Here is a 14,574-nt window from a genome sequence, read left to right as displayed (position 1 = left end):
GATCATGTCTTACCAATCTGATTGAATGTTTTGAAGCAGTGACAAGAATAATTGATGAGGGAAGAGCTGTGGATGTACTTTATATAGACTTTGATAAAGTTCCACATGAAAGATTGATACAAAAACTCAAATTATGTGCGATTCGGGTAGGCTGGTTAGATGGATACAAAGCTGGTTTGGTGATAGAAGACAGGGTAGTTATGGAAGGGTGTTTTCCAGAATGTAGACTAGTAATTCGTGGTGTTCTACAGGAATCGGTCTTAGGTCCTCTGTTGCTTGTAGTATATACAAGTGATCTGGAGGAAACTGTGGGTGGTCTAATTAGTAAGTTTGCTGATGACACAAAGATTGGTGGAGTTGCTGACAGTGCCAATGATTGTGAAAGGATACAACAGAATATAGATGGATTGGCAATTTGGGCACAGAAATAGCAGATGGAGCTTAATGGCAGGTTTTGCATTTTGGAGTATCAAATTTAGGTGTGAATTATACTGTAAATGGTAGAACCCTTAGGAACATTAACATATAGACAGATGTGGGTGTGCAGATCCACAGTTCCTTTAAAGTAGCAACACAGGTGGCCAAGGTGATTAAGGCAGCATATGGCATTCTTGCCTTCATTGGCCACTGACGTGGAGTACAAGATTAGGCAAACCATTTTGCTACTATATAAGATCCTTGTTAGGCCACATGTAGAGTATTGTGCGCAGATTTAGTTACCACACTACCAGAAGGATATGGACACTTTGGAGAGACTGCAGAAAGGTTTCACCAGATGTTATCTGGTCTCAAGGGCACTGTCTATAGGGAAAGGTTAAAAACGACTAGGACTGTTTTCACTGGAAAAATGGCTGCTGAAAGGAGACCTAATGGAGGCCCACAAAATTATGAGGGGCATAGACAGGGTGAATAGTCAGAGGCTTTTTTCCCAGGGTTGAAATTTCAATTACAAGGTAAGAGGGGAAAGTTTATGGGAGATGTGCAAAAGTGGTTTTTCAAGCAGAGATTGATAGGACCTGGAACACACTGTCAGAAGAGGTGGTGGAAGCAAGCATGTTGGCGACATTTAAGAGGCATCTGGATGGGTAAGTGAATAGGGACGGAACAGAGGGGATACAAACCAGATAACGGCAGGTTTGTTTTTCAGTTTAGTTACAGCATGATGATCGGCACAGGCTTGGGGGGCCGAAGTGCATGTTCTTCTGCTGTACTTCTTTGTTCTAATATAAATCAAACTTCATGATTAGCAAGCTTAGCTTTGTTATATTATGTGCATATATCACCATTCATCCAATTATTTCACACATACACTCTTATTTGCATTGTCAAAAATATTTAAGCCAAAACCAATTCCACTATCACATGACTAATTACCATACTATTATTTGTGGGACTGTGTACAAATGTTAATTGTTTCTCCTTCACTCTTCAAAATTAATATTAATTAGCTGTGAAAGTCAACATAATGCAAGTTTGTTCATTCACATCACCTTCAACATTATATTTTCAAAAGGTTCCATAAGACTATGTTGGTGATATGAATTACAAATAGGTCCTGTAGCAGTTCCACAGAAGCATAAACTAAAGAACTGATAAAGAGCCAGTCATGGCTCACAAAAAACAAGATTCTCCCACCAATGCACTTCACAAATTTATTTTGTCAGAATCTACAAATAAATCAAACCCTATATTGCCCTTCCAGAATGATGCAAAACTAATGCAGATCTCTGCTGATTGTGTGTTGCTGTATATTCGGTTTGAAAATGAATAAGGATAAAGACAAAAGAACATAATTTTAATTAGGAATAAAAAATTCATGGAACTGACATTCTTTGAAAATCAGTTTCAATGGCATCTTCACCAATATTAGCTGTCAACTGCAGATCTTTCATCAGCCGAATTCAAATTCCTCCAACTGTGCCAAAGTGGGATTTGAACCCCAGTGCCCAGAATATTTGCCTCAAAAGCTTAAAGACAAAACCACTTGGCCAGTTTCTCCACCATTATCGAACTTGTGTTTATAGTCTCCATATGCCAACTGTTTAATACACTTTTTAGCACCCCAGACCTCAACTCCAAACATCAAGCCACTGTTATGGTCACTGACCTTATTGCCTTGACGAACTTCCTCTCTATGGATTTATTGACCCCTCCACCCCACTCCCCAATGTCACACTACTTCCACCTTCTTTCTATTATCGGCAAACAAGACCGAGTGGAATTACAAGCTCAAGCCAAATAGACTTAATAGAACTTTTTTTTTTCTCAATATTATCCTTGTCCAGTCTTTTCTCATCTACGACAACAACCTATGATCCTTCTAATTTCACCTGCCACTGCAACTTCTGGAACCAAATGTCAATTGATTTACATGCCAAAGGGTACAACCCCGCCAAATGGTTGCAACCACATTGCCAAGGGGAAACATTTTCCGTAATTTTATCACCCTCTGAAGTTTAACATGTGCCTGACCAGCAGTGTCCTTTAATGAGAGATGCTCAATCTTCACACTCCAATCCTGAATCAGGCTGTTGCTTTGTTGGATAAAGGTCCAACTAGGCCCCAGTTATTCTCAATAGCCTTCTCTGCATGAATAAACCTTCACACAAATCTTGAATCCATATTCTCAATTTCCTGAAATCCACACCCTTCCTTCAAATAAAAAACTTGCTCCGGGAACTTATTTAAGACCTAAATATGCCTGCCTTGTCTTTAAAGAATGCAGAACATCTTTTATTCCAATCCCACTTTGGTGCCCTCCCTCATGTGTAGAAGTTGAAGGCACATACTGTACCTTTAAGAGAGAGTGAAGGCTGTTTTGGCAGTGAGGTTTTGCAGATAACTGTCATGTGACTGACTCAGTCTCAGCATGTACTGGAAAATTGAAGCACTTCACTGTGTCAGAGAAACAGACAAGTGCAATAGAGTTGGAAAAACTTCAATTACATTTGAGGAAAATGTAGTTAGAAGATAAAGAAAGGGAGAGAAAGAGAACAAAGACAGGAAAAAGAAAAGGGACAGAGAGGGGAGAGAGAAGATTCTTAGCTGAGCAAAGAGCGCGCGAAGCAAGGGAGAGAGAAAAGGAGAGAAAAGAAAAATGGAGAGAGAGTTTGAACTCGTAAGATGCGACACAGCAAAGTCAAACTAACAGGATGGAGATGCAGACAGAAGGTAGTGATATATACAAGTATGCTAAAACACTGCCACATTTTGATGAGAAAGATGTTGAATTATTCTTTATTTAATTTGAAAAATTGGCTCGGCAGATGGAGTGGTCAGAAGACTTGAGTAATGCTAATTCAGTTTAAATTGGTAGGCAGATCTAGTGAGATATTTGCAGCGCTGTCAGATGAGGGGTCAAGAGATTATGAAGATGTCAAACAAGCTATTTTAAGTGCTTATGAGTTGGTACCAGAAGCGTACAGACAGTGGTTCAGAAATAAAGAAGGAACCAGGTTAGACTTATGCTGAATTCCAAAGAATTAAACATAGTAATTATGATAGATAGGTACAGACCTTAAAAATAGATAAGACCTATGAGGTTGTAAGAGATTATTCTGCTGGAGGAGTTTAAAAACTCACTTCCAGAGATTATAAGAATTCACATGGATGAACAGCAAGTTTAAGTACTAAGAAGAGGAGCAGAGATGGCAGATGAATATACATTGGGGCATAAGGCAAAGCTTAGCTTCCAGCAAGAATTCCATCCTGTTACGAATAGAAATTGGGAGGAGAACTTACACTACAAAACAGAGTAGGGAACACTGGTAATAGTTTACCAGAGGTAAAAAAGAAGCCCAAGAGGGTGAACAGGAGGTGAAAGGCCTCAGGCGTTTCCACTGTGGTAAAGTGGGACATGTAAAGTCACAGTGCTGGTCGTTAAAGAAGGGCAGTGAGTAAAGGGCATTAGTGAAAGTAGTAAAGGAAATCCCAATGAAGTTGAGAAGCTGCAGGAGAGTGCACGGCCGAGGCAGGGGCTTTGTATGTAGTTAATACCTGATCTCTAGAAAGAATTCGCCTCGGTGGGTAAAGTTTACTCAAAGTACAACGGGGAGAAGGGAAGTTTAATTTTGAGAGATACAGGATCTAACCCATCTCTGCTAATGAGATGAGCGAATTTGTACTCTCTGACCTGTTATGTGAGAGTGGGGTAATTTGAGGTATAAATGGGCATAAATTTAGCCTATTCCCCTATGTATGATCAGGTTGGAGTGCTAACTTAAGACTGGGGATAAAACAGTGGGAACGATTGGCAGAGTGAGAGTGTGGTGCTGAAAAGGTGGGAAAGAAAATGGACAGGTAGAACAGGTCATGACGATGGTGCCGAGTTGGAAGGTTGGAACTGGAATAAGGTGGGGGGGAGGAAGAGAGGTGATTGACAGAGTTGTCAGTTCCAGGAATACAATTTATTCTTGGGAACCATTTAGCAGGATCCAAGGTGGGACTGACACCTATTGTTGTGGAGAAGCCCAAGGAAGACCAGGGAACTAAAGAAGTTAAAAGAAAAATACTTTGGAACTTGCCCCGACTGTGTTGTAACAAGATCGCACTATTTTAAATCACAGCACAAAGCAAAAACTAAAAGAGAAAAATGAAGGAGTTGAGGTTCAGCTAGTGGACACCCTGTTTAATGTAATGGTGCAGGAAAAGCCTGAACAGGCAGGAGGGTCAGGCAGAAGTGTTTAGTCCTCAAAGGACTAAATTAATTAAAGAGAAATTGACAGGACCAAAGTCGGAGATCTCTGACTTGAATGATGTATTGGAGGTGAGGGAGAGATTAAATCGGGGGATTTAATTTCCACGTTATGAGTTAGCTAAACAGCACCTGAAGAGGGCACAGCATAGAATGAAGCAGATAAAAAACTCTGAGACTGACATTTTCCTGTGGGGATGATATATTAGTACTGTTACCAGCGATAGGGAATCCCTTGAAAGCCAGGTTTAGTGGTCCCTATCAAATTAAGAAAAAGTGGAGTCAAGTCAACTATCTGGTAAAGATGCTAGATAGGAAAAAATTGTATCGCGTATGTCAGGTATGTTGAAACTTTATTATAATAGAGATAATTATCTGGAGAAATAGGTGCTCGTTACTGCCCTGCAGTGAGGAATCAAATAGAGATGTTATGGAGTTTGCTGTGCCTCAAACTACGTTAAACAATGGGGAAGTCCTTGAGGAGTGGGATAGGTCAGCTGTCTCAGGAGCAAAGAACGCAGTTGAAAAGTTTTTTTTGCAGCAGTAAGAGGACATATGCAGGAATAAGTTGCAGAGGACTAATGCTATTGTGCATGAGATAGAATTAGGGAATGCCTTTCTGATAAAGCAACACCAGTACAGACTTAATCCTTTCAAAGCCACACAGGTCCGGATAGAAGAAGTGGACGCGATGCTCAACAAAGATATCATTGAACTGAGTCAGAGCAAGTGGAGTTCACTGATTGTTTTAGCTCCCAAACCTGACAGGACTCAGTGATTTTGCATAGACTATTGGAAGGTCAATGCCATAACAAAACCAGACCCATACCCAATACCAAGAATGGAGAACTGTAGAGACAAAGTTGGACAAGCCAGTTACATAACAAGGTTTGACTTTAAAGTTCTGCCAATAACTATGCATTATCAGAGAAAGTGAAAGAAATTTCTGCATTTGTAACTCCAAATGGGCTATATCAATTCAAAGTGATGCCCTTTGGAATGAAGAACTCACCCGCCACATTCCAAAGACTCATGAACAAAATTGTGGCTAGGTCAACAAACCCTGCAGTCTATTCGGACAATGTAGTGATCTTTAGTGAGTCATGTATCACATGATACAGTTGGCAGAGCTCTCTGAACAATTAAGAGAAGCAAAACTGGTAACAAACTTAAAAGAAACAGAAATTGCGAAGGCAGAGGTGATGCTCTTCGGTTATAACACCAGTTACGTAAGGTTGACCCCAAGGAACACAAAGACGAAAACCATAGAGGAATTTTCACGACCAACCTCGAAGACAGAGGTGCTTTGATTTTTGGGACTAAACAGATTCTATCGTAAGCTTGTTCCAAACTTCAGCAGCATAATGGCACCATTGACAGATTTGCTGAAGAACACCACACAATTTTAGTGGACAGCGCCAGGAGGCATTTAATGATTTAAAAGAAGTATTAACCACCACACCAGTTTTAGCTACACCAAATATTTTGAAATGCTTCAAAGTTGCAATCCATGCTCGTGACATAGGAGTTGGAGCTGTACTGCAAGAGGAAGATGATGGAATTAAACTGCCAGTTGTTTACTTTTCAAAGAAACTCAACACCCACCAGAAAAAAATACTCTACAATCGAAAAGAAATTTTTGAGTTTGGTACTGGCCGTACAACATTTTAATGTTTATGCGACGAACAATGTGTCAGAGACGGTTGTGTACACGGATTACAAACCTCTTACATTCTTGGAGCAACTTGAAAACAAGAATGAGACTATTTTGTTGGAGTCTTACATTACAGACTTTTAATTTACAAATCATACATGTTGTGTAAGAATGTGTAAGCAGATGAGTTATCGTGAAGTTAACGGATAAAATATTGATAAGATTGAACAGATACCAATGTTTTATGTATGTGTGCAGAAGTTAATACGATCTTAGGTTAATGTCATATGCATTTCATGGTAATAGGATTAAGAATTAGGGAAAAAAAAATGAAGTCATGTTTTCATTATGATGGTTCTTTTTTCCTTGGCGGGGAGGTGTTATGAAGTTGAAAACATACACTGTACCTTTAAGAGTGTGAAGTGTGTTTTGGCAGTGAGAGTTTGCAGGCAACTGTCATGTGACTGACTCGTAGTCTCAGTGTACTAGAAAACTGAAAGTATGTAACATTTGGCTGTAAACTAGATACCTCAGTTGTTTTGACAACCATTTGAATTTAAATTATGCCCCAAAATACTAAAACCCAACTGAATTTGAACTTTACTGTTTTGACAACATTGAACCAACGAGATGATACGATGGTTGGAACATAAAAGAAGCTGGCATTTTGGATAGTTAGCCAGAAAGAACACCAACTGCCATTGAAAGACTGCTATTCACCACACTGTCAAAAGGTATAATACATTTTTGCAGAAGACCAAAGACGACCCAGAGTGATCTACAGAAGATTGACACTGTCTGGTTTTGAAAATTAAGTTGCTGTAAATTTAATAGGGGCTTTATTGGATCAGTTTTGTTTTTACAGAATGGGAAGTAGATAACAAATCTTTAAGAGAAATGAGGCTTAGAGTTGTAAATAGTTATTGTTTGATGTTCCCTTTTAGCGTTAAAAAATGAAATTGGTATTTTTGTTAAATAGTGGAATTTGGGTTGCTCTACTTTAACAGATTATGAAGCGAGCTGAGCTTTTCATCCTGTTTGGTTTAATTATCAGAGGGGTTTACCGCCATGTCGTAACACTCACTATTATTTTCCTGGTACATTAATGACTATATTTGTTTCACTTCATGATCTTGGATGAACTAGAAAAACCCATCAACTTGGACCCCAATTCCACCCTTGCCTCCCCATTATTCTCAACATTTGTAAACATGGGTTCCATTTACATCTCATCTTGACCCATCTTTTTTGTTGGAAACTGCAACTGGCTATACTATTATCAAATTAGAAGTCACTAAATGGAAGGAATTACTGATATCCTCAGCACTGACATTGCTCAATTTGAAGGGTTTAAGCCAAATTGGGAAGAGTTGGGTGTGTGTGTGTGTGCACGCACGCGTGCAGGGAGAGCTCCAGCTGAATATGAATCTCAAACAAGATTAAGTTGTTAATTTCATTTTCAGTTTCATCTTAATCATAAACCTTGCACTTTTCGCTCATTTTGATGACTGCCAAATTTTGCATACAGCATTTGTATTTGTATGCAGAGGAAATGTTGAATTAATGTAAGTCAATTAATGTCAAACCATTGCCGCATAATTCAAAATACCATTCAGGACTCTGACATTTTACTGCAGCATACGCTGCTGGCTTCAGAATCGAAGAATGAAGAAGGAACAGATCCCATGTTGACCATATGGATTCCCCTGTTGCTTATACACACACACAGAAACACTGGATTTCCCACAAAGTAAACAATGATAAAAATCAAACTTGCAAACTACTAGGTTTATAATTAACTGTCAGAATTTAATCTAGCATTCAAAGTTATGAGTTAAGCAAGCCCATATATAAACAGTTTCCCTTGAGAATATGGTGATCACCTTCTTAAACTGCAGTAATTCTTTCTATGCAGAGACAGAGGAACTATTGGACTTGTCCAACTGGGCACTGATGTGACTCAGTGAGAACTTGGGAAGTGATTATCTTCACATGTTCTTGGTGCCCTTGCCCTTCTTTTAATGGAAGCTGCAGGCTTGTCAAACTGCTGTCAAAAAAACACACAACTTGCTGCCTTACACCTTGTAGCTAGTATACATTGCAGGCACTACAGACACTGAGCAAATGGCAGTTCATGTACCAATCAGGTGAATAAATACATTTCTTGAAATCATAAAAGGCAAGGAAAAGCTTCCTCCTCTCCACTGCCATAGAGGAACCGTGATTATCCGAATATTGGATTATCCGAAAAAGATTTCAAGGTCCCACAAAAGCATTACATCGAAGAGGTAAGTGTATTCGATTATCTGTACTGAAGAGGTTGGCAAAAACAAAGAAACACAAGCAACTCCAGCATCAGCAACTGGATATTTTTTAGGTAAAGGTTGTTACATAGCAATTGCAGTATTCAAGGCACTTTACCGGGCTGTTCATTTAAAAAAAGGCCAAGAACGTCCTGGAAACCGATACTGTAAATGGTCTTGTTTGGGACTTTGTTTAATGCTGCGATTTCATGGTAAGGGTTTAGTTCTTCTCATTTTAACCAGTAATTTGCAGACTGCAAAGATCAGTTTGTTTAAACGACAGACTCATTAAAGTTATAGATTTAAACAAATTCTCCAGTAGAGCACAGCATTAGATCAGTATTTTTAGCTGTTTAAACTGAAAATTGATTACCCGAATAATCAATTATCCAAAAAAAGAAGTGTCTGCTCATCTCATTTGGATAATCGTGGTTCCTCTGTAAATTCACCAGTCATGTGACAGAAATTTTGCTTACCATCAAAAAACAAAAAATTTTGAATCCAGATGTTGAGAGAGGCGGGCCATTAGAGATCACTGTGGCAACAAATGAATGGGAAAGGATACTAAGAGTTTTGAACACTGTTTGGAGGGACGAACAGTGGAGGCTGACAGAGAGCATTTCAGTGAAACATTAACATTAACAAAACCAGCTAAAAGGCTCATCTCTGGTGCAAACTCAATTATTCCAAGAAATGGGAATGCAAATGGAATCCAGATTAAGATTTTGCATTTTCAAGCAATAAATCAATTGAATAATTCTTAGTTTTATTAGTGTCTTTTAAATGAAAAATCTTAATTCAGACACTGGGAATTGTTTCCATAGAGTTAACCAGACTACTGCATACCAAACTAGTTTTATTTGCAAATAAATAGATAAATTCGGCAAATTTAAGTAATTTGATAAAATATTATAAATAACCACACAATGGTTTAAAAATAGATTTTGTTCATAAATATTCTCATCCATTCTGCTTAGCATGTTAAGCATGCAATAGAGAATTAAATGTATTTTTACCATACCACAAAATCTCTCCCAATTCTTTTTCACTTTAAGAGCCATTAATGGTTACTGCTCCATTAGAGGTCAAAAGTAATACTCTACACAAGATCAAAAATTATAACCACTGGACAAAATCATTTTATGAACCAATTGGATACCTTACCCTGAAAATGCAGTATAAAATTCAGGCAACACACAATTCTTATTAGAGGTGCAACAATTCAGATTTTATTATCAGTTCATATTAAGATCCTTAACATCTCTTCAAACTTATACATTTATCATGTCACCTACTGAAATAAAAAAAAATGAAGTTCCATAAGCATTGTGTATTTTTTTTCAGGCTACAGTTATACTCACTGCAAAAGCTGCTTCATCAATTTGAACAGAAGTTTCCCAGAAGGTAGTCATTGACTACTCTGCAGTGATTTAACAGTTAACTTCACATCCAACATCAAGAATAGGTTCATTAGAAGAAACCCCTGTAACCAGATTATTGAAAGCTGCACATGCTTCTCTGACTGGACTGAAGGGGTGGGATGGGAGTGGGGGAGGTTTGGGGGTGAGGAAAGAGCAACAGTCCAAGAAATGGAAATTGTACAACTTGGCCTGGTAAAATTTGGTCCACAATGTATGTTTAACCATACAGATCATCATCATTGTCTTCACTGAACATGTTTCCACCACTTCCTCCTCCAGTTCCTTGGCTTGGTCCTGCACCAGCTTGACTACTAGATGGGAATCTGAAAGTAGTAGAGGCAATTGTAAACTTAAATGTCAAAATCTATTTTAGTACCAAAAAATACTGCAACGGATCGATGCTACTCATATCTACTTGATAAAATTAGAGGTAAATTAGGATTTGGTATGATTTTAATTTACCCAAAACAAACATTGCTACATTTAAACTAAAAACTACAGACAGACAGGCTGAGTGAGTGGACAAAAAAACTTGGTATGTGGAAAATAATGTAAGATTTCCCAGCAAAAATAGGGGAGCTGAACATTACTTAAAATTGAGAGAGACTGTAGAAAGCTATGAAACTGGCAGATTTTGGGAACCTTGGAATTTGTTTCAAAGGGAATGAAGTGTAAAGGTAGGCGGGTTTTGCTAAAACTACATGTAGCATTAGTCCTACCTGGAATACTGTGAACAGTTTTGGGTCTGTTACCTGGAGAAAAATACATTAGCATTGGAGGCAATCCAAAAAAAGTACACTGGGTTGATACCAGGTACGGAGGGACTGTCTTAAGAGGACAGATCAAGTAGATTGGGCCTGTACTTGTAATGGAGAAGAATGAGGGGTGACTTTATTGAAACATAAAAGATTGTTAGAAGACTTGATGAGATTGTCTAGGAACAGTGAGCATAATATCAGAATGTGGGGAGAGGTGAGCAATGTCTTCTCTCAGAGGGCAGTGACCTGTGAAATTCTTTACCACGGAATGTTGTTGAGGCTGGGTCATTAAGTATTTTCAAGGTGGAAATCGACAGATATTTAGTCAGTAAGGGGTATCAAGGATTATGGAGAAATGGCAGGAAAACACAGTTGAGGATTAACAAATCAGCTGTGATCTCACTGAATAGCAGAGCAAATTTGATGCGCTGAATGACCTCTTTCTGCTCCCATGTCTTACAGGCTTAAGTGATGAGGATTTGAAAAGCATTGCTTCAGTATGTATGTGGTTTAGGCCGATTCAGTGCTGGCTTCTGGGAATTAGATAATTATCTAAACAGAAAAATGTATTGAAACAGGTTGAGAAGAGAAAGATTTGCAGGGTTATAGACAAACAGTCAAAAGAAAAAACATGCAATGCTTTGGGGAAAGTGTGGGTTAGTGAGACTCGGCAAGTTGCTCTTGCACAGAAGTTACACTGGCACAACGGATCAAATAGCTTTTTCTGTGCTCTATGTTTCTAACATACTCCCGGCACCTTTGACTGCAGGTAAGCAAAGCCACACAAGCACATTTCATTGATTTGTTATTTGAACCCCCTATCTAGACCACCCAGTTGAAAGATCTCCTCTCAACAACAATCCTGCCGAGCCTCTCTTCTGATTACATCACAATCCCTGAAAGATCCCAATGGTAGGACAGATTCATTATCTGATGGTGCAGTAGTCTACTCCCTTACTAAATTCACTTTGGGTGTTTTATTTGATTCTCTCTCAGGGATTGCTTCACTGGCAAGACTAGCATTGATTACCCATCTTCAACTGCTCTTTACTGTATGGCTTGCGAAGGTTAATTCAAAAGGCAGCTAAGGGCATTCCTGCAGTCTGGAGCGATACATAAGCCAAACCAGGTAAGGATAAGAGATTACCTTCCAGAAAAGACATGAGTGAACCAGAGAGGTATTTACAACAATTGACAATGGTTACATGATCAAAGAACTTTGAATGTTGGAAATCTGAAATAAAGATAGAAATTGCTAGAAAGATTCAGCAGGTCGGTGACCCTTCGTTAGGAAATTCAGAGTATCAGATTAATGGATCCTGAGATGTGCATTTGAATCCTGTTAAGACAAGTGGTGAAATTGACTTCAACAACAATCTGGAATTAAAAGCCAATTGCGATCATTAACAAACAAAAAACAAAACAGGAGAATTTCAGCAGCTGTGGTGGCAGTTGAGAGAAACCAAAGTTAATGCATTCATTGGGTCTTGAAGTAGGGTCACAAATTTACTGCCATGGGGAGATTCAAATGCACATCCAGAGAACCATTAGTCTGAGACTAGATTTATAGTGCAGTGACATTACCACAAATCCACTGCCTCTTCCCCTCTCCCACCACAAAGGTGGACTCCAAGTCCCATTGCAATAGGTCAAACATTGGCAAGAAAAAGGTGCTGATTATCATCCACTGTTAACTAATGAATCAGAATGTCTTCATGAGCTTTACTTGGAAGGACCAATGAGGATAGCAAGGACCCAGAATGTACATGGGATGAAGGATTTCAAGAACCAACAAGTGTAGTTCAGTAACAACCACTAATGGCAAAGCTTGCTGAAACCTGAAGAACATTGTTGCTAGACTGCACCTGTGGCAGGTAAACAAAACTACCATGAAGGAAAAGCGCATTAAACTAAACCTTAATTCTACATGTCATAGGTTTTGTCTCTCAAAGAGAGTAAAAGTTGCTATAGTCTTACCAAATGACAGGGCTGCTCTCTCATTAGACAGAGGTGACTAGTGGAGGTCCAACCTGAGGGTCACCATGCCTCAGGCAAGGGGAGAGGATGAGAAGAATCCTTCATGGTAATCTTGACCAGTGTGGAAATTGAAACTAATGAGATGACTAGTAGCAGTGACCATCACACACCATGGAAACAAAATTCTGGCCTCACAATGAGCCAGAAAAAAAATCTAATGAATCAAAACTAGGAATCTATGATTTAGGTCAATGACCAACAGCATAATTCTAGTTTTATTGTAATCTGCAACCTCGTGACCCTCAACCGATAATCAAGCCAGGGGTTCGATGAGGACTGCAGTCAAGTAATCCAGGAAGTGGTCAAAAGATACCCAAAAATGAAGTACAACATGAAGCAGCAACAAAAATCAATACATGCTAATCATACAACAGACTAAGACAAGTAATTGCACAACCAACAAAATCAGGTCAAAGCACTCAAATCCTGTCACATCAAACCATGAAAGATGGATGACAACAAACTAACTAACTTCATGTACTTTGAAATCTACTTTGTCCCCACTTTTAAAAATAGCATAGCATGGATTTTTGATCTGATCTCCATCCATACGGAGTTTTAAATTTTCAAATTAAGAACACTAGATGTTGTTTTTAGACCACACTTTAATATTACAGCTTCTGCCTTTTCCGCATCCAAAAGAAAATTCTCAAAATTTAGTCCCTAACGTTGATCACACTACAATCAAGCTTCCATAACTGAAATCAAATGGAATTATTGCTTTCTTTTTTAACAAAAAAGTGCTTCAAGGAGATGCAAACACATGAATAAGGAACAAGAGCTGGCCACTCGACACTTTGAGCTTGCTCTGCCATTCAATAAGATCGTGGCTGATCTGATTTTAATCTCGACTCTACAATCTGTACATCTGATAATCTTTCATCATCTTGGTAATCAAGAGTCTATCTACTCTACCTTAAAATTATTTAAAGATTTTACATCCAACGCCTTTTGAGGAAGGGAACTCCGAAGACTCTCAACACTCAAAAACTGTTCCCTCATCTCCGTTTTAAATGGACTCTCCCTTATTTTTAAACTCGCAGTTCTAGATTCATCCACAAGGGGAAACATCCTTTCAACATCCACTCGATTAGTCCATTCAGGATCTTATATAGGCAGTCCATGGGCTACGAACATGTTCTGTTCTGTAGTTCATTTGTAAATCAATTTGTATGCAAGTTGGAACACAATGCAGAACAGCAGATGTCTCTAAGTACAAGAAATGTTCTTATGTCAGATCTTAAAATTACAAATATTGCAATTGTGTTAATAAGTACAAGCTTTCAAAGTTGTATGTTCGTTAATCAGGTATTCTCAATACGTTTTAGTTAAGTCACCTATGATTCATCTAAACTCCAAAAGATATAAGCCTAAACAAGCTAGGCTTTCTACATAAGGCAATCTGCTCATGATTCACAGTCTGAACCTTTTTCTATTTATCATCTTCCATTTCCCGAACTCTCCCTCAAGTCATTCCAATAGTTGAAAGTATAATGTACTGTAGGTATTACCACTGGTCCCAGATGCATTTAAATAGAACTGTTCCCTCTTTTCACAGAATTGGTGTCAATGAATAAATCTTTTAGCCATGCATTTAAGATTCTAATCTATTTATTCATATGTCCCTTGGGTCTGTTCCACCATTTACTAAGAGCATAGCTGATCTAAATGAAGCAGTGACAGAAGGTCACTAGGAGATTCAGGGAGC

At 38.6% G+C, this 14,574-nt stretch overlaps 1 protein-coding gene across 1 annotated transcript in view; it reads right to left on the bottom strand.

The window, feature by feature from the left end:
• Positions 1–9,850: 9,850 nt before the first annotated feature.
• vcp (valosin containing protein) overlaps positions 9,851–14,574 on the bottom strand; it is a 72,719-nt gene continuing 67,995 nt past the window's right edge. Inside the window, exon 17 of the mRNA XM_072571714.1 lies at positions 9,851–10,394. Coding sequence (XP_072427815.1) covers positions 10,289–10,394 — 106 coding nt within the window. The 3' untranslated portion in view covers positions 9,851–10,288. The remainder of the gene's footprint in view (positions 10,395–14,574) is intronic.

This window comes from Chiloscyllium punctatum, chromosome 1 (assembly GCF_047496795.1).
Source record: "Chiloscyllium punctatum isolate Juve2018m chromosome 1, sChiPun1.3, whole genome shotgun sequence".
In the NCBI taxonomy this organism is placed as follows: domain Eukaryota; kingdom Metazoa; phylum Chordata; class Chondrichthyes; order Orectolobiformes; family Hemiscylliidae; genus Chiloscyllium; species Chiloscyllium punctatum.
Note: the sequence above shows the minus strand (reverse complement) of the source record. Positions and strands in the feature narration are given on the sequence as shown.